Here is a 27,291-nt window from a genome sequence, read left to right on the forward strand (position 1 = left end):
AAGACCCGGGCCATGGAGTATTAGCTCCCGGTCCTACCTTGGCTCTTGGGAAGAAGCAGGAAGCTGTGTGGAGGCAGAAACCAGGATAAAATAGCCCTGCGTGTAAGATCCCAGTTCTACCCTGGTATAATTGTGCCATGTGGAAAGCCTAATTAATTCATACATAGTGCATATCCTTAAAGTATACAATGGGCGTTTCCCCACTCAGCATGATCCCGCCTATGAAGCGTGCGCCCGGGCATCCCCACGACCGGTCATCAAAAGGCGCCCTTTGCAAGAGCGCCAGGAATGCCACGCGCTGAGGGGGCGCGACAGCAGCAGCGTCGGGGCGGCTGTGCTGTCGCCGCCCCTCTCGTGGGGAGTGCCGGGGGACCCCGCGGTACTCTCCTCAAGTAGCATGGGGCTTAAGGTAAGTGGGGAAAGTATACTACTGATTGATTTAATATTGTTGAAAACTGTTTGTTTGGCAGGAAAAGTTTGGGATGAGGAAACAGAAAATAAATGTGGGTTTGGTTGGCGCAACAGAGAAGAGAAGTCCAAATGGGGAAGGATTTTTGTACTGGAACTGAGAAGAGAAATTTGAACTCACCCCAAATTTCATGGGGAACTCACCCCAAAAAATTTGACCTCACCATTGGCCAAGTAAACTGGAGAGATGGCACAATAAATGTACAATTATGCATTCATTGCCCAGGATCAGTCAAAGAGCCCAGCGTGGTGTAGTGGTTAAGAGCAGTTGCATTCTAATCTGGAGAACTGGGTTTGATTCCCCGCTCTGCCGCTTGAGCTGTGGAGGCTCATCTGGTCAAACAGATTAGCTTGTGCACTCCAACACACACCAGCTGGGTGCCCTTGAGCTAGTCACAGTTCTTCGGAGCTCTCTCAGCCAGTGGTGGGATCCAAAAATTTTAGTAACAGGTTCCCATGGTGGTAGGATTCAAACCATGGCATAGCACCAATGGGACTGGGCGGGGCACGACGGGGGCGGGGCTGGGCATTCTGGGGACGGGGCATTCCTGGGCGGGGCTGTGGCAAGGATGCAGCCGCTGCGCTGGTCCTTGGGCAGGAAACGAATGCACGCAGGCTCAGGCTGCCACGCATGCCGGTGCACCTCCTGCTAGACTTCTTCGAGTTCTGCACGCTACTGCTGAGAGGAGGGGCGTAACTAAGGCAAAAATCACGTGGCAAAATCACCAATTAGTAACCCCCTCTCGGCACACGCAAATAATTAGTAACCTACTCTCGGGAACCTGTGAGAACCTTCTGGATCCCACCTCAGCTCTCAGTCCCACCCACCTCACAGGGTGTTTGGTGTGGGGAGCGGAAGGGAAAGGAGTTTGTAAACCCCTTTGAATCTTGTTACAGGAGAGAAAGGGGAGTTATTAATCCAAACTCTTCTTCTTCTTCTTTATCAGAATAGTACAAAGTAGGTTTCAGAAATGATTGGTGGGAGAATGCCACAGAAGGTACAAGGTAAAGGCAGTCCCCCCGTGTGAGCGCTGGGTCATTGCTTACCCATGGGATGATGTCACATCGCAACATTTTTCTAAGCAGACTGTGTTTACAGAGTCTCGTGCCTTCGACTTTATCCTTTACCCCCGGCAAGCTGGCTACTCATTTTTATCGACCTCGTAAGGTCCCGAAGACGCTGCAAACATGTCCTCAAACACTAAATGACAATATTGAAAGGAGAATGCAATTGTTTTGTGCAAACCGTGTGGAGGTGACCTTTCTCACTGGGCTTTATTTAATAAAGACGCTTTCCAAAATGAGCTGCAATAGCTAGAAGCCATTTGTTTTCAGTGAGCTCGAGTTGATGTAGGGGTGGGGCTGGCAAAGGAATAGCTTGGGAGTTCTGAATGTAATGAAGGAGAGACTTATTGCCTTGGGGAGGCCTGAGGGCATGAGGTTTGCTTTGGAGGGGAGGGGATTCTGTTTTCAAGACCAGTATTGTAATGGATTGTGCACTAGCTCTTCCAAGCTGTGCTCATATATGATGGAGGAAGAAGGAGGAGGAGGAGGAGGAGGAGGAGGAGGAGGAGGAGGAGGAGGAGGAGGTGGTCGTGGTGGTGGTTGTGGTCATTGTGGAGGCGGAAGAGGAGGCAACATTTATGGAATTTGGCGCATCAGTATTGAATTGTTTTGTTTTAATCAGTGAAAAGGAACTCAATGAAACACCAAGTTCCTTGCAATCAACCAAGTAGCCTGTGGAAAAAACAGCTCTGAGTTTGTGACTGCCGAGCAGGATTTGAGTTTGAGACTGGCGAGTTTGGGACTGGTTTTGAGCCAAACTAACATATATTTATTGTCGAAGGAGGTGTTGATGGCCACTAACCTGGATAGCTTTAAAAGGGGCTTGGACAGATTTATGGAGGAGAAGTCGATTTATGGCTACCAATCTTGATCCTCCTTGATCTGAGATTGCAAATGCCTTAACAGTCCAGGTGCTCGGGAGCAACAGCCGCAGAAGGCCATTGCTTTCACATCCTGCACGTGAGCTCCCAATGGCACTTGGTGGGCCACTGCGAGTAGCAGAGAGCTGGACTAGATGGACTCTGATCTGATCCAGCTGGCTTGTTCTTATGTTCTTAAGGCTTTCACGGCCAGAATCACTGGGGTGCTGTCTGGTTTCTGGGCTGTATGGCCGTGTTCTAGCAGCATTCTCTCCTGACGTTTCGCCTGCATCTGTGACTGGCATCTTCATGAGCCTCTGAAGATGCCAGCCACAGATGCAGGCGAACCGTCAGGAGAGAATGCTGCTAGAACATGGCCATACAGCCCGGAACCCAGATAGCTCCCCACTAACAGATATTTGAGCATCACTCTTTTCACCACCAACACAGGGCTTCTAATATTTTCCCCTCATCAAAAACAAGCCCCCAGAGGAAGGCCATCTCAGGACTTTCAGAAGAGAGGGAAGCACGTCACAATAATTTGAAAACGTCTTCCTCAGCCTAGTGGGGCAGTTACTTTAGGTAAGGAAACGTGCCGACCAGGTGGCGCAGACGTGACAGGCCACTGATGCTGGTTGGAGTCCCGAAAGCCCGATCTTCCCTCCAAATAAGATGTATTGGAGGCTTCTCACCAAACATTATCAGCCTTCTGCAAGCTATTAAGGGCAGCCCCCGTATTGTGTAGCTCCTGGCTTGAAATTTGGCGTCCTGCTGCTGCCATCAGCCATTGGAAATGCTTGTCACTCGACGTTGTTATGAGACACCATCTGTATTTGTAATTCATATCAGGGCTTCGGCTTGTTGCAAAAATGATTGGAGTGGACTGAAACGAACTATGATTATTCCAGTTTGGGGCCCGTAGGGGAAAAAGAGTAATGTCTGTCTTTTTTTCCTTTCCTTAAGCTGCTAGCAGTTCTTCTATTGTCCGATGCAAGACTCGGTGCCCTTTGTTGATAGTGTTATTCAGGGAAGCTGACGGGTCACTTTCTCAATTAAGTTTGTAATTGCTCAGGGAATCTCTTCATGTGTTTTCTTTGGGTCCACAATTCCCTTCCCTTTTTTCTTCCCTGAATCCAATTTGCAAGTTGTCCCCCACCCCATGTTGATCGGGCCTCAGTAGGATGGGATGTCCCGTCCGACCACTGACCAATCCAGGAAAGATCACGTGTTCCAGGTGCCATGGGGATGTGGTTGAAAAATGTCACGCAGTACCTGATTGGCTGTGCCTGGGATATGGGTTTTGGTTTAATCGAACTCGAGGATATCCCAACTGGAAGGGAATTTTGACTGAAAGCAAAATTGAAGATGAAAGTAGAGGCTTGGTAAAACTGTAAACATTCTGAAGGGGAGTGGAAAGATATGGGTTTTAAATATTTCCGGAAGAAAGATATGGGGTAAATCCCATGACTCAGTGGTAGAGCATTACTTCGTAAGAACATAAGAACATAAGAACACAAGAACTGGCCTGCTGGATCAGACCAGAGTCCATCTAGTCCAGCTCTCTGCTACTTGCAGTGGCCCACCAGGTGCCTTTGGGAGCTCACATGCAGGAGGTGAAATCAGTGGCCTCCTGCTGCTGCTGCTCTTGAGCACCTGGTCTGCTAAGGCATTTGCAATCTGAGATCAAGGCAGATCAAGATTGGTAGCCATAGATTGACTTCTCCTCTATAAATCTGTCCAAGCCCTTTTTAAAGCCATCCAGGTTAGTGACCATCACCACCTCCTGTGGCAGCATATTCCAAACACCAATCACACATTGCGTGAAGAAGTGCTTCCTTTTATTAGTCCTAATTCTTCCCCCCAGCATTTTCAATGAATGCCCCCTGGTTCTAGTATTGTGAGAAAGAGAGAAAAATTTCTCTCTGTCAACATTTTCTACCCCATGCATAATTTTATAGACTTCAATCATATCCCCCCTCAGACATCTCCTCTCCAAACTAAAGAGTCCCAAACGCTGCAGCCTCTCCTCATAAGGAAGGTGCTCCAATCCTTCAATCATCCTCGTTGCCCTTCTCTGCACTTTTTCTATCTCTTCGATATCCTTTTTGAGATGTGGCGACCAGAACTGAACACAGTACTCCAAGTGCGGTCGCACCACGGCTTTATATAAGGGCATGACAATCCTTGCAGTTTTATTATCAACTCCTTTCCTAATGATCCCCAGCATAGAGTTTGCCTTTTTCACAGCTGCCATGCATTGAGTTGACATTCCCATGGAACTATCAACTAAGATGCCCAAATCCCTTTCCTGGTCTGTGACTGATAGCACTTCACAAGCTTGCATGTGAAATGTTAGCAGGTTGGTAATTGTATCACCCCATATATATTAGATTAGATTAGATATTTAATTTATATACCGCCCTCCCCCAGAGGGCTCAGGGCAGTGAACAACACAATAAAAAAAACAATAACATAATAATACAGTACCATAAGGCTAAACATAATAACAGTACCAATTTCACTAGCCCCACCACTCAGCAATTCAATAATCAATAAAACTATCAGGTTAACAGCTCATAACAGATTAATCAACATATAACAACAGCAACAACATTAATATAACATTTCATAGCAATTATGAATAAATATAATCTCCGCATATATTCTCCTGGGTTAAGGTGACCAGATGGTCACCTTTGTGATCCGGGACGGGAAGGCGGCCGCAGGAGCGCACAGGCTTCTGGGGCTCGCCGTTTGCTGCCCTGTGAGGCTGCCCCCAAGGCAGTGCAGCAGCCTCCCCACAATCGGGACAATTTGTAGAACCCGTGGAACGCAGGACAAATTGTCCCAAGGCGGGCCGGTCACGCCAAAAGCGGGACGGCTGGTCAGCCTATCCTGGGTCCTTTGGGAGGAAGGGCAGGATTGAAGGCCTGTTTTGTTAGAAAGGTCAACTCAGTAGAGGAAGTTGCAATACAACTAAGGAAGTGGATATGATCATCCATCATGACAGGTGACCGGGTTTCCTCTCAGCCTCGATGTTTGACGTTTTCCACATGGCTTCAACAGGAGCAGTTGTCCGGCCTGCCCGTTTTCAATCAGCCTGTGGTTTTGCTCACCCATTCTGGTTGGCTGGCAAAGATTTGTTGCTTTGGACCCTCTGAATAAAAAAAAAAGAAAAGAAACGGTGCTCAGCCGAAGGAATGAGAGACGAGAAAGGAAGAAACACAGGCGCTCAGAAATACCTCCGACTCTGCCGAAAATGTCACAGCATAACCTTTAAAAAGGGCCTGTAAGGCACCAGAAGGCATAAACCCTGAGGGGAAAGTATCTGTATGCGAGCCGCCAGAGAGAGAGAGAGAGATGAGCAAGTTCTACGTCCAGAAGAGAAAGTGATAAAGGCGTAGATTTTAATTAAGCTGGATAGCAAATTTTACTTTGCTGTTGTGCGGCATGCATTTGTAATGACAGCTCTCGCTGGGCATCAATGGGAGAGGTGGCCACGAGAAAGATGAAATGCCACCTGAAGTACAATAAAGCCGGCTTGAAAAGGCCTAGCAGAAAATGGAAATGCATTCAGCCTCCCTGAACAGAATTAGCCTTGGAAAATACCACAGGGATGCGTCAACGGTCAACGAGACTGCGGCCCTTTCCTCACACGCATCACCTACTGTGTTTGCAGAACAGTTGCAAAATGTTTCTGATCCCTTCATTTGTTTGCACTGACCCCTTGAAATGTTTCATGGCCACTGTGAGGGTTTTTCCCTCTCTCTATCTTCGGGCTATTGATATAATCAACGCTTTGAAGACACGACGCATAGCTTCTCTGTGGGATAACTGCTGCCACAAATTTTTGGGAAATCTCCACTTGTTCTCTTTATTTATCTGTACAGAGTTCTGGGAAATGCTTACTATTCTCTTTATGTTGTCCCCACTCCTCCACTGAACAGATTTGGGAGTCTGAGGGCAGGAAACCTGGCCACCAACTGTGGCCACCACAATGGAGACCATTGTGGTTTCTGCACAGCACACTAACAATGGTCGAATCCCCACTTGAAATTTGCACACAGATCCAAACCTGTTCGTTGTGAAACTGTGTCCTCTTCATAGAAGTTTCTCCCTCCCCACCGCAGCGAGCACACAGCAAACACACCCGGTTGCAGAACTCTTAGTAATCCCCACTACCAGGTGAGCTCGCTTCGCCAGTCTCCCCTGATTGGCTGGCATGTCTTGATGGGGCAGGACCTTTTCCCACTGTGGAAATGTACATTGTAGGGGTGTGATCAAAAAACTGGCGTGTAAAAGTTTAACGTTTAACTGTGCAAACAGTTAATTGTTACCTGTGTAAACCATGAACGATTCAAAGTTACGCGTTTGACTGTTTAATGTTTGCATCCCCTTCTGCTGGCCGATCGCAAAAGCGGAAATGAAACCAGGAAAGGCTTCGTGTGCATCACAGTGCTGATTGGTTGCCCAAATTCTGCATCACACTCCAGGGCGGGAAACGAGTCAGGGTTTCAACCCTCATCCCTCCTCTCGGATCAGCTCTAAACCGTGTTAATGGGGTCTGTGCCACTTGCAACCAGGTCCTGCCGGAATGCAGATTAACAGGGAGAACGAGCACCAAAAACGGAATATGCCACGCAAGCAATGGGGAGGTCGTCCTTCAAACCTGGTTAGTGTGTGTTCTGAAACCTGGCTAAGACGGTAGTGGGGATTCGACCAATGTGTGCAATGTGTTATTAATGAACCCAGTTTTCCCTGTTTGCCTTCGCACTGGAGATTTCACCCCTCCAGGAAGCGATTGCAAACAGTCCGGGTTGCTGTGAGAGAGCAGCAGTGGCACAGAGAGCAGCAGTGGCGTAGTGGTTAAGAACAGGTGCAGTCTAATCTGGAGAACCAGGTTTGATTCCTTGCTTTGCCACTTGAGCTGTGGAGGCTTATCTGGGGAACTAGATTAGCTTGTGCACTCCAACATACGCCAGCTGGGTGACCTTGGGCTAGTCACAGCTCTTCGGAGCTCTCTCAGCCCCACCCATCTCACAGGGTGTTTGTTGGGGAGGGGAAGGGAAAGGAGATTGTAAGCCCCTTTGAGTCTCCTTACAGAAGAAAAAGGGGGGTTATAAATCCAAACTACTACTACTCCTCTTCTCTTTCTTCTCCTTCTCCTCCTCCTCCTCTTCTGTGGCTCCTTTGGTTTCTCCCAAAAGATTGCTAGTTTAGCAATTTTTATAAAACCCGGGTTGAAGGAAATATAATGGGCTGAACCAGTGGTGGGATTCAAGTAATTTAACAACCGGTTCCGGTGGTGGGATTTAACTAATTTAACAACTGTTTGCTTACAAGCACCATTTTAACAACCGGTTCTGCTGAAGTGGTGCGAACCTGCTGAATCCCATACTTGGGCTGAACCTGTTTTGGGAAAGAGCCCTGGATGATGTCCTTCCCCGAAACGGGATAAATAGCTTCCTCAGCCCATTAAATTTGGGCTGGGCGGAAACCATCCATGTCGATAGGATCTTTATTTTCTGGGAAGAGAGATTCTCTCATACTCTTCCAAAAGGCAGGAGTAATCTCTCTCCCCTGGGAATCATGACATTATTTTAAGATGCACAGGAGTAAGATATAAAAAGATGATAACACCTTTCCTTCTGAGGGAGGATAGATGGGAACATATGAAGCTGCCTTACCCAAAGAAGGATGAGAGAATGTTCTCTATTGCATTTTATGATCGTTTACCCAATTTCCCAAAGGTTTCAGTTCTCTGCTCTTTGCAGATCCATTTGTTGTGTGCGCACACACCGTATCGTTTTTATGTGAAATTTATCAGGTATTTATATGTACGGTTTTATAATGCAGAAGAGGGGGTCCTGTGAGGCAGGGGAAATCTCCTTCCCTCCACCCCCCACCCCACTCTACTATTTTTCTTGCTGGTTTCTTCCCCCCAGTTCTGGCTCCACCTTCTTCTCTTGTTGCCAGCACTGCCTCAGCAAATGCTGGGAGGTTTTGAGGATGCAATGTCTCTTCCTGGTGACATTCTAGGAATAGCCCATCGTCCTTATTGTAAAGACCATACAAACGTAGGGAAATTCCTAGATTGTCACCATTTTCTGGCCACTTTTTCTTCTGCTCCTCAGTTTCTTAAAGGTGGGTGATTGTAGCCAAGGGCAGGAAGTTTACCTAAAATGAGTGGGCAAATAGCAAATCTATGCCCTCCCCCCTTCAGTTTCTCATCCCCTCGGTGCCATTTTGACAGCCCAAAATGCTCCCCTGACTATGGCCCTTTCCCCACTCACCTTTGTCCGAGGGTTGCTGCACACAATTCCTGGCATGCGCCCCGGCTTCCCCCAGGTCCAGAGTGCAGGAATCCAAGCAGGCAGGCAGGCTGGGAGCTGGAGCAAGCACCGGAAGATCCAGCCGGAAGTGCACTCCTTGCACCCAGGCAGAGCCGAGCACAAGGCAGGACTTATATGGAGAGACTTGATTGCTGTAGCAGAGATCCTGCAAGGAGTTAATCTTCTTCTGGTGCAGGCTCTGCCATTGTGCCACACCTGGCAGAGAAACGAGCACCCTTCCTTCCTCTCTGTAGCTGCTGCCGCTGACTCCGCCTCCTCTGTACAGCTGGCCCATCACAGGGCTCCATGGAGGACCTTGCAGGTTCTCTCAGCGGCATGGCCTCAGGTGAGGAAGGGCTGGCAGCTGACTCTGCTGCCTGAACTTCCTCACGAGCAGCCTCTGCTCTGCCTGAACAGCGTGGTCAGCTTCTGCTTCCTCGTGAGGAGCCACTTCTGAGCGCCCGGTGTTAGCAGGTTCTGCATCCGAGTCCTCTGAGTCCAAGTAACTGCCCACAGGCTGGCCCATGACAAAATTATTATGTTCATATTTTGAATATTTTTTCTTTTGGAAAACCTGTATTCATGCTTGCCAGAAATGCTGATTTCACGACCACCTGGGAAATGGACGGGCCCAGAGGTGGGATCCAGCAGGTTCTCACAGGTTCCCAGGAGTAGGTTACTAATTATTTGTGTGTGCCAAGAGGGGGTTACTAATTCGTGATTTTGCCTCGTGATTTTTGCCTTAGTTAAGCCCCTCCTCTCAGCAGTAGCGCACAGAACTTGAAACAGTCTAGCAGGAGGTGCACCAGCGTGCGTGGCAGCCTGCGCCTGCGTGCATTCATTTCTCGCCCAAGGACTGGCACAGCGGCTGCATCCTTGCCACAGCCCTGCCCAGGAATGCCCGGCCACGCCCCCATTGTGCCCCGCCCAGCCCCATTGGAGCTACACCACAGTTTGAATCCCACCACCATGGGAACCTATTACTAAAATTTTTGGATCCCACCACTGGATGGGCCTTAGTTCTTAGATGTGAGGACAGTTATGTTTTACTTCCACTCAAGTGCTGTTGAAAACTGCCCATTTTATGGAACAAATTCAGTATGAGAAAACAAGCAGGTGTGAAAATGATGGATTGGATTCGCACAAAGGCGAACCGAACGAATCAATTCACAGGAGCTGTGGCTGTTGGATGAGAAATATTCCCAGGTACTTGCATTGAAAAACAACCCAGAAAACCCTCATGTATTTGTCTGCATTATAAAAAAAAAACTAACTCTCCAAATCCTATTTTAATATTCCGGAAAAGTGGATGTTTTATTTCCAGCCAAAGAGTTGTTCGGATGAGTTTAGCTTAATGACCTGTGTGAAGGCAAAGAGGCTGCTAATGGGTCCTAGCATGCTTCTGCCGTCAGACTCTCCAGATAAGTCGTCTCTATTTCTCAAAGACTTGTAAAGGCTTCCAGGCATGGATTTTGAAGAAAAGCATTTCTGCTTGGCCAGAGCGTTAAAAGTTAGACCTGGAAAAACCCACAAAAGTCTCTTTTATTGGCAGCATTTACAATGTTTGCTCTCTGAAGAAACCTCTTAGTTGATCTATATATTTTTCATTCATTTGGACCCCACTATGCTCTCCAGTGATGACCCTTAAGTAGCTTATTAAGGCTGTGGTTGCAATAAATATTGTAATTACCTTTCAGAGGAACTGCAGGCCTGCAAAGGGACTTCCTTTGGTCCAGCAACTCAGCGTTGCTGATATTGTTGTGCAGGGGACAACATTAAGCTTGCCAATATCCAGTGGGTGCCTGGAAATCAGAGGCGTAGCTCCAAGGGAACAGGGGGTGCGATACACTGGGTGCGCTGCACAGTGGTGGGATCCAAAAATTTTAGTAACAGGTTCCCATGGTGGTGGGATTCAAATTGTGGTGTAGCACCAATGGGGCTGGGCGGGGCACGACAGGGGCGTGGCTGGGCATTTTGGGGGCGTGGCATTCCTGGGCGGGGCTGTAACAAGGATGCAGCCACTGCGCTGGTCCTTGGGCGGGAAACAAATGCACGCAGGCTGCCACGCACGCCGGTGCACCTCCTGCTAGACTGCTTCAAGTTCTGTGCGCTACTGCTGAGAGGAGGGGAGTAACTAAGGCAAAAATCATGTGGCGAAATCACCAATTAGTAACCTCCTCTCGGCACACACAAATAATTAGTAACCTACTCTCGGGAACCTGTGAGAACCTGCTGGATCCCACCTCTGGGCGCACGCCCCTGTCAGGGCGTAGCAAGGGCGTTCTGTGGGCATGGAGATCCAATAACAGGGTGTAGAGGCCAAGGCCTTCCTCATAGGACACTTACTCAGTCGGTGAAAACAGAGTTTGTCTCCACTAAGTCCATAGTTTGACCCTCATCAGCTCCAGTAGAAGGGGTTCTTAGAGGCCTGGATGGGGAATAATCTCTGTCAAGAATCCACTTAGAGTACCCCTCTATCAATTCTATGCAGAGTTACTCCAGTCTACACCAATTGATATGAATGGGCTTAGACTGGAATAGGATTGATTGTAAGTAGACTAAGGTCTCTCCCATCCCGAAACCCTGCCCTCATCATCATCCACCTCCAAACATTTCCCAACACAGAACTGGCAGGTCTCCTGTCTAGCCCAGTATCATCCCGCATCGTTCTCAGAAGAATTGTTTTAAACAAAGAAACTAAAGGAAGAAGAAAAAATATCCTCTCTTCTTACATTGGGATAAAAAATTGCTACTTCTTTTGGTGTTTTATAAACACCTAAAAATAGCTCCAGAAACAGGTAAAAAAAGTCACAAAGGTTTTTTCTTTTGCTTTTAGCTCCAGGGTTTTCTTCAGAATTGAGTTCATGCCTCACGCTATTCGGCAGATTTTCAAAGACTGTGTATATTTGTAGATAGGTTTTAAAACCTTGGGCTAGTCACAGCTTTTCAGAGCTCTCTCAGCCCCACCCATCTCACAGGGTGTTTGTTGTGAGGGGGGAGGGCAAGGAGCTTGTAAGCCCCTTTGAGTCTCCTACAGGAGAGAAAGGGGGGATATAAATCCAAACTACTACTCTTCCTCTTCTTCTTCTTCTTCCTCCTCTTCTTCTTCCTCCTCCTCCTCTTCTTCTTCTTCTTCTTCTTCTTCTTCTTCTTCTTCGTCTTCTTCTTCTTCTTCCTCCTCCTCTTCTTCCTCCTCCTCCTCCTCCTCCTCCTCCTCCTCCTCCTCCTCCTCCTCCTCCTCCTCTTCTTCTTCTTCTTCTTCTTCTTCTTCTTCTTCTTCTTCTTCTTCTTCTTCTTCTTCTTCTTCTTCTTCTTCTTCTTCTTCTGTTCGCTCAAAATTGGAGGCATTTTTGTACCTAAGAGTTGCTAACCTGGGAATACACAAAAACCAGACCTTGCCAGCTTTTGGGGATTTAAACCACACCAGAGTTCCACATTTGAGATGACACAAAATATGTGAAATTCAGCATCGCTTTAAAAAAATGTACAAGAGAGGTCCACAAAAAGCAGAGTTCTAGAATTTGCAGAATTCTTCTCCAGTCCTGCAGTTATCTCAGATGCTTAAAGCTCTCTGTTCCTTAGCTGCGCAAAATGAGGCGGAATTCCTACCCTGTCGAGACGATATGAACAAAAAGTTGAGGGTAAACAGGCTGTAAATATTTACACTGGAAATTTTTTTTGCATCCATAAGCAACACCTTCCAAATATTCTGGCAAAAAAACATGGATGAGCTGTCATAGACACGAAGGCCACAGAGTGACACAAGGAAGGTTTGCAGCAATCTCTTTTTACTGAGAAAGTCAACTTCACTTGGTTTAGCTGAGGGTGGCACTATGCAAAGGCTCCTATTTAATTAGGGAGACACTTAATAAAGCTAATAAGCTTTTGCTTCAGCGGTTAATTAAAGATTGAATCGGTCAGTGCTGTTGATATAAGGCAAGATCCATTATGCTGCCTTATCTCAGGGTGGCCACCAGCAGGAGACAAGAAGATAGGTTGGCCCACTCCAGGGTGCAAAACTCCTGAAATCTGACTGTGGACAGTGACCTCAACAGGATGCACTGCCATAGAACCTACCCTCAAAACATCCATATTCTTCAGGGGAACAGATCTTTATAATCTAGAGGTGAGCTGTAATTTTTGGGGATCCCCAAGTCCCGCCTTTCCGCACAACCAAAGCAAAATGTTTTGAGGCAAGAGAAGAGCCTTTAGTTTTCTAATTTGCTCTTGAGAGTAAGTGTCCTTGAACAGATTTGAAAATATTATTCTAGAATCCCTGCAAAGATGAAACCACGAATGGCTGTTCCATCGGTTGTCCATGCACTATTAAGCTGATACCGTGTGCGGTGCGGGTTGAATTCTGCATCACACTCTCTTTTCTTTTGAATGGCCAGCATGATGCGTAGATAAGCCATTTGTGGGTGATAATGTCAGTATATCTACAACATTAAGATACTGAACTGGTTATATGTACTATATCTATGTATAAATTAATGGATTAAAAAGGGTACAGTAGTTGAGTAATCTGATATAAAAAATCCAGGATAAGGACTGGTAGAAATTGTTTTAAGGTAAAAATTATCTCTTCCACAGTCATCATGGCCTTGGACACCTAGGCGTCAGGAACTGCCAGCTGAACCTGATAAGGGACAGAGAGAAAGAGACCCATTTTACTCTTACAGAAATCCTTAGTAAAAAAATGGCTGCCATTATGCTAGGCTAAGATGTGAAATTCAGCAAAGTGCATATTCTTCACGGTGAGGCTAAAATGCTTTGTAGATCAATGGCCAATGTCTCTGAGGCCCTTCCTGCACAGCAAATTTAAAACGGGTTGCAGGCAGGATACAGGAACCCGTCCTCACTTTGGGCCGTTGGCATGGCTGGCTGTCCCATGGACAGCGAGTGCATCAGCCGGGGTGTGTGCCTTCGCATGAAGGCGGGCGGGTCTTTTTTTTTACTTGCCTCCCACTGATGTGCGTTTATGCAGGCAGACTCACATGAACCCCCAGTGCAGCAGTGGCGTAGGAGGTTAAGAGCTCGTGTATCTAATCTGGAGGAACCAGGTTTGATTCCCAGCTCTGCCGCCTGAGCTGTGGAGGCTTATCTAGGGAATTCAGATTAGCCTGTACACTCCCACACATGCCAGCTGGGTGACCTTGGGCTAGTCACAGCTTTCTGGAGCTCTCTCAGCCCCACCTACCTCACAGGGTGTTTGTTGTGAGGGGGGAAGGGCAAGGAGATTGTAAGCCCCTTTGAGTCTCCTACTGGAGAGAAAGGGGGGATATAAATCCAAACTCCTCCTCCTCCTCCTCCTCCTCCTCCTTCTTCTTCTTCTTGATGCCTCATGTCCCCAGAAGTGCCTGCATGGCTCTGCAGATGGGAGCCAGGAGTTAAACAAAAAGAGGAAAGCACAGCCACATAACACACCTCCTTCCCATGTGTCCACTTGGCTACTGCTGCAAGGCATGTTAAAACAAAAGAATCGCACAAATCGCAATTCTTGAAAAACCCAGGTTGGGGGGGAAAACGCGGAGTGGACTCATGTTAGGAGCAGGATCCATGCGAAGTCCCACCTCCAACCTGGGTTTTATCCCGTCCTTAACCCATGTTTATTGGTCTGTGTGGAAAGGCCCTGAGAGGATCCAGGAAGACAATTTGTCTCCTTTGTGCTCCCACCATAGGTAACAAGGGGTCCAGTTCCAGCCTATAGACATTGACCAGTCGGCACATGATTCCCTTGGGGGTTGCCAAGTCTTGCCTGGAGATCTCCTCAGATTACAATTTCTCTCCAGGTGACAAAGATCAGGTCCCCTGGAGAAAACGGCAGCTCTGAAAGGTGGACACCATGGCATTATATCTCACTGTCGTCCCTTTCCACCCCAAACCCCGCCCCTCGTCAGGCTCCACCCCCAAAACCTCCCGGTATTTCCTAACCCTGAACTGGCAACCCTAATTCTCTCCCAGTGAATCTGTAAATCTTCCTCGTTTCTGTTTTGTGTATATCACACCATTCCCCAAAAGAGTGTGAGATTCACAAACACACTACTACTGAGTAGCATATCCTCCATTTAGACAGGCGGGTGGCTGCAAGAGTGCCCCCAGCAACTGGTACCCAGGGCAAGAACCCTCACTTGCTCCACCCTCGTTACGCCCCTGTTAGGTTGAGAGACAAGGACGGGCCCAGAGACGCACAGCAGGTATCTGACAAAGAGAGCTTTGACTCTCACAGACTTATAGCCTCAAATCCAGCTGTTCTGTGATAGACCAACATGACCACCCAGTGAAGCAATGGGCTTTGTGTTTGAGGGTGGATTTGAACCCAGATGTCATCGATCTTGCTCAAAACATCTCACCATGTCAGTTCTCGTCTCCCTTCCTTTCCTTATATCCACTTAATTTTTTTGAACCCACAATGGCAGCTCTCAGCACTTCACTGTTGACATTGTTTGCATTGTTACATGCTTTCATGCAGCATTTATCAGGGCACAGGTGGAGGGGCGTTTTATTGGTACACAAACAAGGTTGAAAAACACATTGTGTGGTGGGAAAATTCCACACAAGGCGGCCGAACACGGTGAAATTCATGAAGGGTTTAAACTCGTGCAAGGGAGAAGCGCAAACGAAATAGATTTTCAGTGTGAAGCAGCAAGAGGGATGAGAATGTCGGAATCATTTCTAAATAAAATCGATTTAATCCTAAAGGGTCTCTCCATGTTTGGTTTTGGGATTGAAGAGAAACTACCAGATACGAGGCTAAATTCCTTGAAGTCCTGCAGCCTTCCAGTTGGACAAATAGCATTTCCCACCCACCCCCAACACACCATTTTGGGTTGTGAAAAAGTGCAGAGGGAAGACTGAAGAAGAGATTATTTTAACCCCACTTTTATATTTTGCAAGGAGTCTCAAAGTGGCTTACAATGCCCCCCCCCCCACCAACAGGAACCCTGGAAGGTGGGTGGGGCTGAGGGAGTTCTGATAAAACTGTGACTGGCCCAAGGTCACCCAGCAGGCTTCATGTGGCATAGCGGGGAATTGAACCCAGTTCTCCAGATCAGAGACCTCCAGTCTTAACTACTACACCATGCTGGCTTTCTTGCTCCCACCTAGAAAAGAAGAAGAAGAAGAAGGAGGAGGAGGAGGAGGAGGAGGAGGAGGAGGAGTTTGGATTTATATCCCCCCTTTCTCTCCTGCAGGAGACTCAAAGGGGCTTACAAGCTCCTTTCCCTTCCCCCCTCACAACAAACACCCTATGAGGTGGGTGGGGCTGAGAGAGCTCCAGAAAGCTGTGACTAGCCCAAGGTCACCCAGCTGGCGTGTGTGGGAGTGTACAGGCTAATCTGAATTCCCTAGATAAGCCTCCACAGCTCAGGCGGCAGAGCGGAGAATCAAACCCGGTTCCTCCAGATTAGATACACGAGCTCTTAACCTCCTATGCCCCTACGCCACTGATGCCCCCCTTGCCTTGTGAAACGAGTTCCCAGTAGTGCTGGCAGACTCAACCAGACAGAACCTGTCAAGAAATGGCCCTGCCTGGCTTGCCTGCAAGGTCAGACATCAAGTTAGTCTGGGGTTTTGTCACCTTTGTGGGGAGAGGAAGGGAAAGGAGCTTGTAAGCCACCTTGAGTCTCCTTACAGGAGAGAAAGGTGGGGTATAAATCCAAACTCTTCTTCTTTCCTAGATAAGAATGGCAGGACCATTCCTGTCTCCTTGATGGTGCAGTGAATGTGCTTGTTCTCTACTGATTAGGAAGCTGAGAAGATGAAGGGCCCCCCCGCCCCACCTACGCTAGAAAGAGGTAATTCTCCCACAATAGGCAATCAACAGTGGAAAATATCCCTTGCTAACAGCAGGGTGTGAAACACTAAGTTGGATACTGCACGGCACCTGGGTGTTTACGTGCATTTAGCTCCACATGTGTAAACGAGATGTCCACCCACTCATTCCATGATCCAGCTTCTAGAAAAATCTAGGCAGGGCCTCGGACTTTGAAAAATAACAATACCAGCAGCGTGCACTAAAATGTCGCTGAGGCAGCCCCCGGAGAAAAAGGGAAGGGATAGTTATTTATCAAGCTAGTTCCCAGAAAATGGGGCAGTCCCGAGTCAAAAGGGCAATCCTGTCTGAGCACATGATGTTCCTCTATGGTTGTGTTTCATGGCTTTAAAAAGTCCACACTGTTTCCATACCCATCCATCTCCGTGTTTCTTATGCCTGGGCATTCTTCATTTACCGTGTGCTAAGCACCATCCAGTTGTAGTTGATTCATGGCCCTGCAAGATTTTTAAGGCAAGAGCTTTTCCAAGGTGGTTTTGCCTTTGCCTGCCTCTGCGTAGCAACCCTGAACTTCCTAGGTGGTCTCCCATCCAAGTACTAACCAGGACAGACCCTGCTTAGCTTCCTAAATCTGACAAGGTCAGAGGAGCTTGATCCATCTTGGTCAAGGAAGGATGAGGCTTTATTTATTTTTATTTTATTCAATTTCCATACCACTCCGCCCCTCTCCGGCTGAGGCAGTTTACAACAGAGAATATACATATACAATTGTATAATACTATAAACACTATAAATGCTGTAAGTTTAAAGTTATATTTCGATAAAGCCTTGGCATGTTTTGAAAGGCCTGGGAAAACTCTATTTTCCCCTCTTGTTTTTCGAAATAGACTTTTTAATGCTTGGCATATTACACCCAAACATTATTTATTAAAATTTGGTACCCTATAGAATATTTTTTACTGCTTATTTATTTATTTATTTGTTTGTTTGTTTATTAGATTTTAAACTGCCCACCCCCGGAGGGCTCTAAAATATTATCAGAAATATTACCTAACAGCGTGCTATTCAGTGGTGGGATCCAAAAATTTTAGTAACAGGTTCCCATGGTGGTGGGATTCAAACTGTGACGTAGCGCCAATGGGGCTGGGTGGGGCATGATGGGGGCAGGGCATTCCGGGGGCGGGGCTGTGGCAAGGACGCAGCCGCTGTGCCAGTCCTTGGGCGGGAAACGAATGCACGAAGGCGCAGGCTGCCACGCACGCCGGTGCACCTCCTGCTAGACTGCTTCAAGTTCTGCGCGCTACTGCTGAGAGGAGGGGCGTAACTAAGGCAAAAATCACGTGGCAAAATCACCCAATTAGTAACCCCCTCTCGGCACACACAAATAATTAGTAACCTACTCTCGGGAACCTGTGAGAATCTGCTGGATCCCACCTCTGGCGCTGTTCCTGAAGTTGCACAGGCTTACTGGTATCGGGTTAGTTTGGCCCATCAGGGCAATTTGATTTATTCGCCACCTCGTTTCCTTTCTCCCCTTCTGTATCATAAAGGATGATCAAGGAAATTATGTTAAGCTTCCTGGTGGACAGTTTTGGGGGATGTCTTCGGCATTGTTTTCAGATTGAAAGATGGCTTTGCACCTTAGTCATTAAAGGGAACATGTAGTTTTGATTCCCCAAAACACATCAAGCTTTTGTTTGTGAATCTCCGCCGTTGCCCTTTTATGTTCACGCTTCCATCCATTCTTCTTTGAAGAATTCTGATCGTCTTTCATCCTGATTCCTGCCCCCGCCCCCCAGGTAATCATTACATTGCCAACTTTTCTCTTTCCCTTTGTTACCTCGTCCTTCTGTGATCATCCCCACATCTCTGGGCGATTGCAAGGTGTGCCAATACGGCTGCGTTCTTTTCCGACTGAGTTACCTGTTTCATCTGCCCGTCAAAGTGAAGAATAAAGTCACTTCTGTCACGTTGATCCTTCTTATCCTTTTGAGGATTACGCGGGTGTGTTAGGATCTTATCCCCTGGGTGAAGGGAAAGAATTTTCTGACACTTCCGGGGTGGGGTGGCGGGAAAGCCTGGCCAATGTGACCTCAATATCTCCAGTTAACCTGATCTCAGAAACTAAGCAAGGTTGGCCTTGGTTAGAAATTGGGTGGGACATCACCAAGGAAGTCCAGGCTCACTAACCAGAGGCAGACAATGGCAAACCACCTCTGTATGTCTTTTCCCCTGACTTGGATGGCATAGGCTTGCCCAATCTCATCAGTTCTCAGGGTAAGCAGGGTTGGTGCTGTTTAGTACTTGGATGGGAGGCCATCAAGGAAGCCCAGGGTTGTTATGCAGAGGAAGGCAATGGCAAACCACCTCTGCATGCCTTTTGCCCTGACTTGGATGGCCCAAGCTAGCCCAGACACATCAGATATCAGGCCTTAGTTAGTATTTGGAAGGGAGACCACCAAGGAATCCCAAGATTTCTATGCAAAGGCAGGTAATGGCAAACCACCTCTGTATGTCTGTATGTCTTTCCCCCTGACTTGGACGGCATAGGCTTGCCCAGTCTCAGGGTAAGCAGATCTCATCAGATCTCAGGGTAAGCAGAGTTGGTCCCGGTTAGTACTTGAATGCGCTGGCGTATCTAGAGGGGGAATCACTTCACCAAGGTGCCATTCGCCTGGGTCACATGAAAGGTGCATTTTGGTCCCCGCCCCCTGTCCCCCTGTCCCCCCATGCCCAGCCTCTGGCCGAACTCTCCCCATCCAACTGAACTTCCCCTGCAACCCCCCCCCCCCACAAACCTGCTGCCTTTCTCCAGATTACAGAGATCAGTTCCCCTGGGAAAAGGGATGCTTTGGAAGTTTGGCTCTGTGGCTTTGTACCCCATCATCACCCCCAAATCTCGATGAGTTTCCCAGCCTGCAACTAGCAACCATCCCCCGTCCAGTGTGGTGTAGTAGTTAAAATCAGGTGCACTCTAATCTGGAGAACAGGGTTTGATTCCCCGCTCTGCCACTGGAGCTGTGTAGGCTTATCTGGTGAACCAGATTAGCTTGTTCGCTCCAACACATGCCAGCTGGGTGACCTTGGCACAGTTTTTTGGAGCTCTCTCAGCCCCACCTACCTCACAGGAAGTGGTGGGATCCAAAAATTTTAGTAACAGGTTCCCATGGTGGTAGGATTCAAACTGTGGCATAGCACCAATGAGGCTGGGTGGGGCACGACGGGGCGGGGCATTCCTGGGCGGGGCTATGGCAAGGACCCAGCTGCTGCGCCGGTCCTTGGGTGGGAAATGAATGCACGCAGGCGCAGGCTACCTCGCACGCCAGTGCACCTCCTGCTTCAAGTTCTGTGTGCTACTGCTGAGAGGAGGGGCATAACTGAGGCAAAAATCACGAATTAGTAACCCCCTCTCGGCACACACAAATAATTAGTAACCTTCTCTCGGGAACCTGTGAGAACCTGCTGGATCCCACCTCTGCTCACAGGGTGTTTGTTTGAGGTGGGGGGAGGAGATTGTAAGCCTCTTTCTTTTAGGAGAGAAAGGGGGGATATAAATCCAAACTCCTTCTCCTTCTCCTCCTCCTCCTCCTCCTCCTCCTCCTCTCACTGGTGGCAGTCTTTCAATACACTTTAAGGACATACATCCCATTGAACTTGGTGGGATTTATTTCCCAGTAAAGACATGTCAGATCAAGCTAGGTAGATTCCTTTTGCCTCTGAGATCCTCATTACACTCCCAAATGCCGCCGTTTCCTTGATGTCGCGCGCTCACCCAAGAAGCCAGGATTCTGCGCTACAAAGGAACTCCTCCCCAGGTTCGGTTCCCTTGATGTGCTAAGTGCGGCTTCCCTGTCATCGCTTTTTTGCTTAAGATGAGCTGTAAAGACGTACAGAACTGGAGCAAGGAGAATGTTATGAAGCTGGCAGAGGAGAGAGGCTGGTGGGGGGAAAAGAGCAGCTTTGTGGCTGGGGAGGGCAAAGCAATTCCTTCCGCACACCCTTTCCCCCTCCAGATTGGAAATGATGTCAACAGCCCTTTCAAAGTTTAAGCAGGAATGTCGGGCTTGAAATGCTAATGAGATAAGTTTTTAAAGTAAGTTGGGAGGGTTGCTTTCCGCTTTGAAGCCCCCTTATCCCCTCCTATTAATGCAATATATATGCAGATCGTTCGCTGTGTGGGGTTTTTTGGGGGGGGGAATAATACCATCCCTGTGATCTTTATTGATCTAGTTTCACCACAGCGCTTTCCATACTTGACTTCTTAGGGCCGTTTGATTTTTTATATATTAACACAGTAATCTGTGCATGGTGTGTGTGTGTGTGTGTGTGTGCTTTTTTAAAAAAACAAAAAGGAACTTCTGCCTTTACTCTCTGTTACCTTTTGCAGGATTTATTTGGGAGATTGTTAACCTTATCTTGGTAGCCATTAATCTGCATCACAGAGCTCCGGGTTTACTCGTTATGCATTACTCAAAGGCGGCTTCAGACATAAACAGCTCTAGCAGCAGCGGAGTGAAATTCCCAGCATAATTCGACTTGCTGAGCGGGCCAAGCTTCTTAGTTTCCTCCCAAACTGCGGTTTAATTGTTAGACGTTTGTGGCTCGCAAGCTGCAGTTTGCTGACAAATTTTCGGGGGCTGTTTTGCTGAGCAGAATGCCAGAAAGCTTTCCAGCTGCATTGTAGCTCAACCCCCCTCCCCAAAATCAAAATAAAGCTGCGGCATCTGTCATATCCCAGGAGTAAATGTGGTACTGGTGTCCGTGGGTGAAAGACATCCTTGAGATCTGGGAAAGGATTTGCTTGCAGAGTATTGGCATGCACAGGAGGAGGAGGAAGAGGAGGAGGAGGAGGAGGAGAGTTTGGGAACCTCACTCCACTTTTCTCCACTATAAGGAGTCCCAAAGTAGCTTACAAACTCCTTCCCTTCCTCTCCCCTCAACAGACACCTTGTGAGGCAGATGGGGCTGAAAGAGTTCTGAGAAAATTGTGACTAGCCCAAGATCACCCAGCAGACTTCATGTGTAGGAGCAGGGAAACAAAACCCCATCCACCAGATTAGAGTCCACCCCTCATGTGGAAAAGTGGGCTCCAAATCAGAGTCCACTGCTCTTAATCACTACACCATGTTGGCTCACTACCACCCTGGGAACTTGTAGACTAGCTGGAAGGGAACTTTTGTCTACCATGCTGAGGACTCAAAGCCTAGCTCAGTGGTTCCCAGCCTGCGGTACTCGCCAGAGCTTTTTGGGGTACACGAAAGCAAATTACATAAATGGGTTCAGCAGAGGCCAATCTAGTGGAGATCCCTGGCCCCTCAATGACGCGGCTGGCCTCCACTCGGGCCAGGGCCTTTACGGCTCTGGCGCCGGCCTGGTGGAACACTCTACCACCAGCTGTTCGGGCCCTGCGGGACCTTGGAGAGTTCCGCAGGGCCTGCAAAACTGAGTTGTTCCACCGGGCCTTTGGAGAGGCCAGCTGCTGACGGTGCCTCTGTCCTCCCCCCCTCCTTATAGGGGTCCCTAACACCATCGGGACCCATTATTTCTTTCTGGGGAGAGTTGTATATGGGTTTCGTGGGACATTGTTTTAGAACTGTTTTAAATTGTATGTAAGTTTTTTATATTATATTTTATATTGTTCACCGCCTTGAGCCCTTCAGGGATAGGGTGGTATATTAAATCTAATTAATAATAACAGCAACAGCAACAACAACAACAATATGGTGGTACAATTTTAGGGCAAGGGGTGGCAAGGGGTAAGTGAGTGATAAAAGGTTGAAAGCCATAAGCCTAGCTGGAAGGGGAAAAGGCACAATCATTCTCCCAATTCTATTTGTTTCCCTCCTTTCCTGTAAATGTCCACAGGTTTCTTTAAGATATTTGGCATTTGAGTGCAATTTTAAGGGTGAGCCCTTGCAAATAATCATAACGATGGAACATGCTTTGGGCCCTGGCATTTGGCAAGCGATGCTTTCTAAGTGCGATTGCCCAACAGGGGTGTGGGCCAATTTGTCACAAAAGGTCACATCCTTCAGCTTGGGTGTGTTTTAATTTTTTGCGTGTCTTCACGGCAGCCTTCCCGGGTTGCCCTTTCTCCCCCGAACGACTTGGGGTGAACAGTGACAGGAAATCCATACTTCAGTGTAAACCAGTGGGAATACAAGACTGCCTGTCGTTTATGGTGCCTGAAGTTGGTTGTGTTGCGAAGAGTAATTGTTTTGCGGAGGAGAGAGGGAGATGCTTAGTAGGAGAATGTTGTTAGCAGGGAATTTATCAAAGTAGCAAAGGGCCCGTACACATTCTTAATAGCCGCCGAGGACACATCTGAAGCTGCCTTCTACTGAGTTAGGCCATCCATCGATCAAGATCATTATTCTCGACTCAGACTGGCTGCCTGAGGTGGTATAAAATGGAAAAAAAGGAGGTGTCAAGTTGTTGGCTGACTGGTTTTAAGGTTGCTGATCTCCAATTTAAGGCATGGAGATCTGGAATGTCAACTGATCTCCAGAGTTAAATTTCCCTAGAGCAGGGGTCTGCAACCTGCGGCTCTCCAGATAATTACTACCAGCCCCCTGCAATTCCCATCAGTCTCCCATGTGCCACCATGGCCAATTGGCACGTACTTGGCAGGGGCTGATGGGAATTGTAGTCCTGGGAACATCTGGAGAGCCGCAGGTTGCAGACCTTTCGTCCCTAGAGAATGTGAGAGTGCTGCTATTCGCGGTAGGGACTCTATGGCAGCTGCATCTCCGCGACATGGGAAGTAAAATAGGTCTTCAACCCAGTTCCCTGAGAAGGGTACTCTTCCAACTCTAGGTCGGGTCATTGTTGTTCCCTCACTGCAACCCAGCTTGATCCCAGCTTCGAGGGCGGAATCATCCTGTGCTCTCTTCGCCGCCTCCATTCCAATTCTGGCTACCGTTCTAATGGCCATGTTCCTCGGCCTTTATCCCCACACACCCGCTATTTAAAAAACTGCCACAGGGAAATGGAGGGACAGGCGGTGGCGTTTTTTTGATTGGCCAGCTGTACGCGATGCCCTGGGAAACACTCAGCTGTGATTGGCTGGAATGGGGACTCTTGGCACCAGAGGACCTGCGACTTTACTGGAATTGAGCTGAGTTCGAGCGTGGTTCCCTTGAAAAGTAGTAGTTCCCAACCTGGAGTCGGAAATTTGGCCATATTACATGGGGCTTAAGCTGGTACAAACCACGCCGATCCCAGTGGTTGTGTAATGGAGACACTTAGGGTCAAAGCGCGACAGCTCAAACTTAGGTTGATAACACAAGTGCGGAATCGACCTATAGGACAGTGGTGGTGAACCTATGGCACGGGTGCCAGAGGTGGCACTCAGAGCCCTCTCTGTGGGCAGATGCAAACAGAGTCGCTCCCACCCACTCCAACACACCTAGGCTGGCCTGGGCCGCTGGGCTCAATTATTAGCATTAAACCAAAGACCTAGTTTTGGAGAAGCAGTGTAGGTAACCCTGTTGAGTGCTGTTAAACCCCACTGATTTGCATGTGAAGAACTAAAGTGCTTGATTCCTTTACCTGGAAGTAAGCTCTGCTTGCTGGCAGGTGGGGCTTGCTTCTGAGTAAAACCACCTAGGGTCGTGATTCACCCGTTGGAAGAGTTGCACAGTTGCTTCAAAGCAAAGCCACTGACTGCCACCAAGCTTACTCCCGAGTCATGCATGCCTCAGAGCCAACATCTTTTTCTAAACTAAAACCTTAGTATTCTGATTAAATTGCCGTGTTGGCACTTTGCGATAAATAAGCGGGTTTTGGGTTGCCATTTGGGCAGAAGACGTTGAGTGTGTTGTGTAACTCAGAGTCCCTTTCTGCATGCAAATAAAGACAACTTACTGGGTCCAACCTCACAATTGTTTTGCAAGTGGGATTTTAATATTTCAGGCACAACTGCAAAGTGCATTGAAAGTGGATTGAAAGTGCATTATTCTGCATGTGCGGAAGGGGCTTCAGGGTAGAGCTCAATCAACAGGGTTATTAGCAAAAATTCATAGGGCTGGCAGAAAGCAGCTTGATTCCGTCTCCTCTGCCTAAGATTTTATTACATCCTACAGTAACTTCAGGAGGTGCCTAATGGCCACTGAAGTAGTAGAAGAAAAAGAGTTGGTTGTTATATCCCACTTTTCTCTACTATAGGATCTCAAAGTGGCTTATGGTCACTTTCCCCTCACAATGAGCCCCTTGTGAGTTCGGTGGGGCTGAGAGGTATGACTGGCCCAAGGGCACCCAGAAGGCTTCATGTGGAGGAGTGGGGAAATCAAACCCAGCTCTCCAGAGGAGCAGCAGTGGCGTGGTGGTTAAGAGCAGGTGCATTCTAATCTGGAGGAACCGGGTTTGATTCCCAGTTCTGCCGCCTGAGCTGTGGAGGCTTATCTGGGGAATTCAGATTAGCTGTACACTCCCACACACACCAGCTGGGGGCCAGGACCTTGGGCACACATCAGAGCTCAGCCTTCTGAATTCCTCTCAGTCTCACCCACCCACCCACAGGGTGTTTGTTGTGGGGGGGAAGGGCAAGGCGATTGTAAGCCCCTTGAGTCTCCTGCAGGAGAGAAAGGGGGGATATAAATCCAAACTCTTCTTCTTCTTAGCCACTGCACCACGCTGGCATCTCAAAGTCAGTGAGCCTCTCCACATGAAAGTTAAACATGACAAATTCAAACCAAATTCACTGTTTCCCAGTCTCCTGGTGATTTCAGGAGCAAAGTAGTTGTAAAAGCAAGAGATCTGTGTTTTTTATTGTGCTTTTTTAAAAGCACTTAGCAGGACCACATGGCTAAGTGTTTAACCTTTCCCTTTGTGTGACTCTTCTATTATTTTTATAGACCCTCTGAAGTTGAAATTGACTCTTCCAGGGAGTAGACAGAGATTTCAATGTACTATACCAGTGCTGCTTCAGAGAAGCCACTGAAATCATGGAATCATAAAGTTGGAAGAGACCACAAGGGCCATCAAGTCCAACCCCCTGCCATGCAGGAACACACGATCAAAGCATTCCCGACAAATAGCCACCAGCCTCTGTTTAAAACATCTAAAGAAGGAGACTCCACCACACTCCGAGGCAGTGTATTCCATTGTCAAAAGCCCTTACTGTCGGGAAGTTCTTCCCAATGTTTATGTGGAATCTCTTTTCTCGTAGTTTGAATGCATTACTCCATATCCTAAAGACTCTGGAGCAGCAGAAAACAAGCTTGCTCCATCTTCAACATGACATCCGTTCAAATATTTAAACAACGTTATCATGTCACCCCTTAACCTTCTCTTTTCCAGATTAAACATATCGGTCCCTAAGTCTCTCCTTGTAGGGCATGGAGTCCAGACCTTTTAATTCCACACCTTTTACCAATCGTGGAAGAGCGATGGAGGAAAGACCTGTGTACTTCCTGCAGGAACACCTTCAGTCTGCTGGTCCACCACAGCCTGTCAGCTCTGTGTCTTGGCATTCATTGGCTATGTGGTTCCTATTTTAGGTTGGAGGGAAGGCAGCGGGGTTTCAGGTGGGGTCACATGGAAATCCTGGCTGTACTTCCTCACCTTATGCCTCAGAAGGGCTCTCTGAATCATGGAAGAAGTATGGGAGACCTTCTCCAACATTCAAACAACCCCATGAGAGATTTGATATCACGTTTAATTTGACCCCTTCCTTCTTAGTCGAAAGACAGTGATCTTAAGCAAAGAATCCTTGACATTCTTCCAAAACTAGTTCTCAAGATATTTTTTTAAAAAGATTGGCGGTACTATTTTTCTAAAATTTAAATTGGTAGGCTTGGTTCAAACACAGCACAAAACTGTAGTTTAACTACAGTTACTTTGGCTCATTCTGCACTTGCAGAATAATGCACTTTCAAACTGCTTTCAGTGCTCTTCAAGTTGCAAAGTGAATAGCAAAATCCACTTGCAAACAGTTGTGAAAGTGGTTTGAAAATACATTATTTTGCATGTGCGGAAGGGGCCTTTGTGAAACCAGGATTCCATTCATCAGTGATCGTTCCCATGGTGGTGGTTTGCCTCAATAAATGTGGGTTCACCCATTTCATTTGCTCCCTCCTAGACACCCAGTGAATATCTCAGCTTTCGCTGTGGCAAAGCCAAGCCAGACTGTGGGAGAAACAAGTCAAGACATGGGAGGGGCTATAACTCGGTGGCAGAGCATCTGTTTGGAACACAGAGGATCACAGGTTCAATCCCTGTCATCTCAGTTTGAGGATCTGGCAGTAAATGATGAGAAAGATCTCAGAGAGCCATTCCCAGTCTGTGTCAACTGTATTGGCTTTGATGAACCAAAGGTCTGATCTGCTGTGAAATAGCTTCATGAGTTCTTGTGTGTCTGCATTGACGTGTCATGGAAAATCACCATTAACTCTTGCGCGTAAGTTCCCGTCCAGTCACAGCTGGCTTATAGCACCCCCAGCAAGGGACCTTCAAGGCAAGTCAGAAGCAAAGGTGGTTTGCCATTGACTTCCTCTACAGAGTCTTCCATGGTGGTCTCTCTTCCAAGCATTGACCCTGCTTAGCTTCTGAGAACTGATGAGATCGTGCTGTAATTAGGGGTCTGCAACCTGCGGCTCGCCAGATGTTCATGGACTACAAATCCCATCAGCCCCTGCCAGCATGGCCAATTGGGGCATTAGGCCCCATTGAAGCCCCTCCCCTCCCACAAACCCTTTCTCCTCAGGCTCCACCCCCAAAATCTCCAGGTGTTTCCCAACCCGGAGCTGGCAACCATACCCTTACCCCATGCTGCTCTTAGCCCTGCAAAGGG

The 27,291-nt window shown here is 47.8% G+C and overlaps 1 protein-coding gene across 1 annotated transcript in view; it reads left to right on the plus strand.

Moving 5' to 3' along the window:
• Positions 1-9,031: 9,031 nt before the first annotated feature.
• LOC125442489 (transmembrane protein 132D-like) overlaps positions 9,032-27,291 on the plus strand; it is a 383,280-nt gene continuing 365,020 nt past the window's right edge. The window contains exon 1 of the mRNA XM_048513856.1: positions 9,032-9,071. Coding sequence (XP_048369813.1) covers positions 9,032-9,071 — 40 coding nt within the window. The remainder of the gene's footprint in view (positions 9,072-27,291) is intronic.

Source organism: Sphaerodactylus townsendi, linkage group LG13, assembly GCF_021028975.2.
Source record: "Sphaerodactylus townsendi isolate TG3544 linkage group LG13, MPM_Stown_v2.3, whole genome shotgun sequence".
In the NCBI taxonomy this organism is placed as follows: Eukaryota; Metazoa; Chordata; class Lepidosauria; order Squamata; family Sphaerodactylidae; genus Sphaerodactylus; species Sphaerodactylus townsendi.